Source organism: Oncorhynchus nerka, linkage group LG21, assembly GCF_034236695.1.
Source record: "Oncorhynchus nerka isolate Pitt River linkage group LG21, Oner_Uvic_2.0, whole genome shotgun sequence".
NCBI lineage: Eukaryota > Metazoa > Chordata > Actinopteri > Salmoniformes > Salmonidae > Oncorhynchus > Oncorhynchus nerka.
In genome coordinates, this window is record NC_088416.1 from 16,489,216 (window position 1) to 16,492,833 (window position 3,618).

General features: G+C 41.4%; 1 protein-coding gene across 1 annotated transcript in view; it reads right to left on the reverse strand.

Annotated features, from left to right (window-relative positions):
* Positions 1-2,820, reverse strand: part of zgc:172076 — a 32,284-nt gene extending 29,464 nt beyond the window's left edge. Inside the window, exons 1-3 of the mRNA XM_029625048.2 lie at positions 2,684-2,820; positions 2,371-2,417; positions 959-1,157 (exon numbers count right to left, since the gene is read on the reverse strand). Coding sequence (XP_029480908.1) covers positions 959-1,157; positions 2,371-2,417; positions 2,684-2,699 — 262 coding nt within the window. The 5' untranslated portion in view covers positions 2,700-2,820. The remainder of the gene's footprint in view (positions 1-958; positions 1,158-2,370; positions 2,418-2,683) is intronic.
* Positions 2,821-3,618: the final 798 nt, after the last annotated feature.

Sequence of the window (3,618 nt, forward strand, 5' to 3'; positions counted from 1 at the left end):
TGGGTTTTCCAGCATGACAACGACCCGAAACACACAGCTAGGGCAGCTAAGGAGTGGCTCCGTAAGAAGCATCTCAAGGTCCTGGAGTGGCCTTGCCAGTCTCCAGACCTGAACCCAATCTTTGGAGGGAGCTGAAAGTCTGTATTGTCCAGCGAAAGCCCCGAAACCTGAAGGATCTGGAGAAGGTCTGTATGGAGGAGTGGCCCAAAATCCCTGCTGCAGTGTGTGCAAACCTGGTCAAGAACTACAGGAAACGTATGATCTCTGTAATTGCAAACACAGGTTTCTGTACCAAATATAAAGTTCTGCTTTTCTGATGTATCAAATACTTATGTCATGCAATAAAATGCAAATTAATTACTTAAAAATCATACATGTGATTTTCTGGATTTCACAGTTGAAGTGTACCTGTGATCAAAATTATAGACCTCTACATGCTTTGTAAGTAGGGAAACCTGCAAAATCGGCAGTGTATCAAATACTTGTTCTCTCCTGTGTGTGTGTGTGTGTGTGTGTATATATATATATATATATATATATATATATATACATATATATATATATACATATATATCTATTTATATTGAAATATAAATAGATATATATCACACACACAAACATTTTGCCTGCGACGAGGTGGAGACTTAAAGTATGCTATGATTCCCTAGCACAGTAACCACACACACCCTTAACCTAACCTTAACCCCTAATTATTTGTTTTTTTGCTGAAAACAAACGGGATTGAGTACTGTGCCATACTGTACATAGTACTAGTACTACCAGTGTAGGACGTGATAGATTGTATATCGACAGTCCATATACTACTCTATCACTTCCTATACTGGTGGTACTAGTACTATGTACAATATAGCACAGTCTTCAACCCCCTTTGTTTTCAGCACATACAGATCTAGCAACAAGCGTTCCCTATAGATCGCGTAATGCCTGTTGACTTCACCTGGTTCCTCGAGGCCCGGGCGTATGACATCATCAAAGATGACCCCACTCTGGGTGGCACGGTTGAACTGGCGAGCATACAGTTTTGGAGTCAGGATGCTCGCCATACACGTGTAGTTGTATTTTAGGTTAGGGAACTCCTCTTCGGGGGAACCTCTCTTCAGGTTGAACAGGGACATGGGGTCTGTAGGGACCAAGGTCTGGGCGGATAGGATGTGGTCAGACGGGAAAATAGAATAGAGTATAAACGTTATTGGCCTTGAAGGCCGTTTGTCTAGGACATACCAGTAGACTACATAGAATAGCATGAGAATTTCAATTCATAAATGGAAATGCATACACTATGGCCTATATTGGCCTACACATAATGATGCAGACCAATACCATACAAATAAATTAGTTCTAAGGTAACCTCATCCCCAGGTTATTGCACACAGCGCATATAAGTCGGTAGCCGAAGTCTACTCTGCGTCTGTTATTGGTTAACAGTATGGATTCTTTAATAGTAGGTGTCATTCAATGAGAGACAACTGATTTTCATTCACATTTTTTCACTTGAGAAATACTGGACCAAACATCTTAGACGCAACATTGCACGCTTAAGATGTCCTCTGCAAAAATGTCAAAATTAATGACAGATTTCTTGAGTTATCGTAGATGAATTCGGACTATTTTGAGTAAGTGTATACTGGCTACAGGTATCTCAAAATGGACAAACAGTAATATTGCCACTTTTTTCTCATTTTCAACCGACGTCACAAAATGCGTTCATAATATATACACAAACTGTTCCAAACTGTTTCGGCTGGGAAGCATGCTGATGCCTTTAATTAACTCTCCACCATAGAGAACGATAGAGGCCTCTAGTGGCCAAAAGGCTGATTTGGCATGGGTAGCGCCACTTTAAAGTAGTCGACTGGGTGGGATTCCTATGAATTGTTGCCTTGGGTGCTGCCCATGCTGTCACAGATGCGCTATAATGGCAAAGATATAAAGTCCTCTATTTAAATTTTTACAATGACAACATACAGTATCTTGGGATTTTCCTGGTGGATTTTCAGTTCATGAATTAAATTCTAATTGAGTTCATTGTTTAACTGGACCCTTGGTAGGTTTCAAGAGGGCACACAACAGAAAATGTTTTAACACAATTTTGCAATGGAAACCTAATGAGCGTTTTTTGGGGGCCAGGTAATCCCTCCCTGTTTCAGTACATCGTCTTCCATTCGATGCCTAATGAACATGACACTGGTCTTGCCTTTGTCTGACCAGATGTTTGAAAGCACACTCGGAATTGCAAGGCTGCGATGGCTTTCGTCCACATAGCTTAGTCCTTAGTTACCCTGCACAGTAGGAATATAGAACATCAATCCTTGCTAGACAGTGAATTAGATTGGATCAGAACAGTATTACCTCGAGATGGGGCCTGTACTTTGCTTCCAAAGAGTAGGTGATGGGGGCTGTAAGAGAAGTTTTACATCAGGAATGCAGTACAGTGGCATTTTATATTCTTAATCTCCAATCAAAATCATAACGCAAAGGAATTGAAGGTGTGAGCTCTACCAAGTTCTATTAGTTGCCTGGCTGAAAATGTCTCTCAGCCATACAGAACTGTAGCCTGTGTGAGTAGGGAAAAACAACATGCCAATTGCAGTCATTTTGTTATTTTCGTTTTGACAATGTGAAAGAGGATGCACGCATGCCACAAAATGGTGGCGTCACTTACGTTTGATCTTCCACATCTCGTCAAGTGAGAACGACTTTGGTGGCTGGCAGTCTGGACTTCGTGGCCTGGGTATAGGGTGGTAGTGGAGGTGATAGTACGGTCCCAACTCTACTCTCAACACTGAACAAAAGATCTAAGAATAGCCACGTAGTCTCGTCATCCCCAGTTTTGACTGTCCAAGTCCCACCTGACACGCTCATCTTTACAAAGTGGTGCGACGGTCACCGGTGTCATGTTGCATGGCCCTAACAATGTCAGTCTTTTTATAACCCAATGTAAATTAGCACTGCTAGGATGTGGTGGTTGGTGGATGGGTGTTTACACAAACGTAGAGTTGACTTTGGACAGGCACACCATAGCAGTGAATGGTGCTAAATGGAAGAATCCTGATTTGGAGGAGGTTCCCCCAGGGCTCAATGTTTAGTCAAAGTTACTGACCGCTAGCATCGTCACAGATCTGTTTGTGCTATCATGTCAACTACACGTCAACTCCATATTTGGCATGACAATGAGTGACAAAAACTTGACATGAAGCACAGAAAAATCTGGGACCAGACTAAATGATCACTGGTGCATTTGATATATTTCTAAAGAAAGTGTAAATAACTTTTTAAAGGTGCAATCTGCAATATGTACAGCTGATGGTAATTTCAATGATTGATGATACCCACTGATGACTTTTTTCCAGCCATGTCCAGCCACCAAAAAGCAGGGCTGCCATATAGCTGACAAAAAAATGTAATAGAATCAGGGATTGTGCCTTTGATAGACCATTAAGAGAAGTTTCAAAATACAGAGTGGCTGCAGATCCAAATTCTCTAGAACCATTTTCCCTTCAACTAAATCCAAAAGCTTCTGCGCATGTGTGGGATTCTCTAATTTACGCAGTCTCTCTGCTTTACTTGTTTAATGAATTAATAGCCCAGAGAACTGGC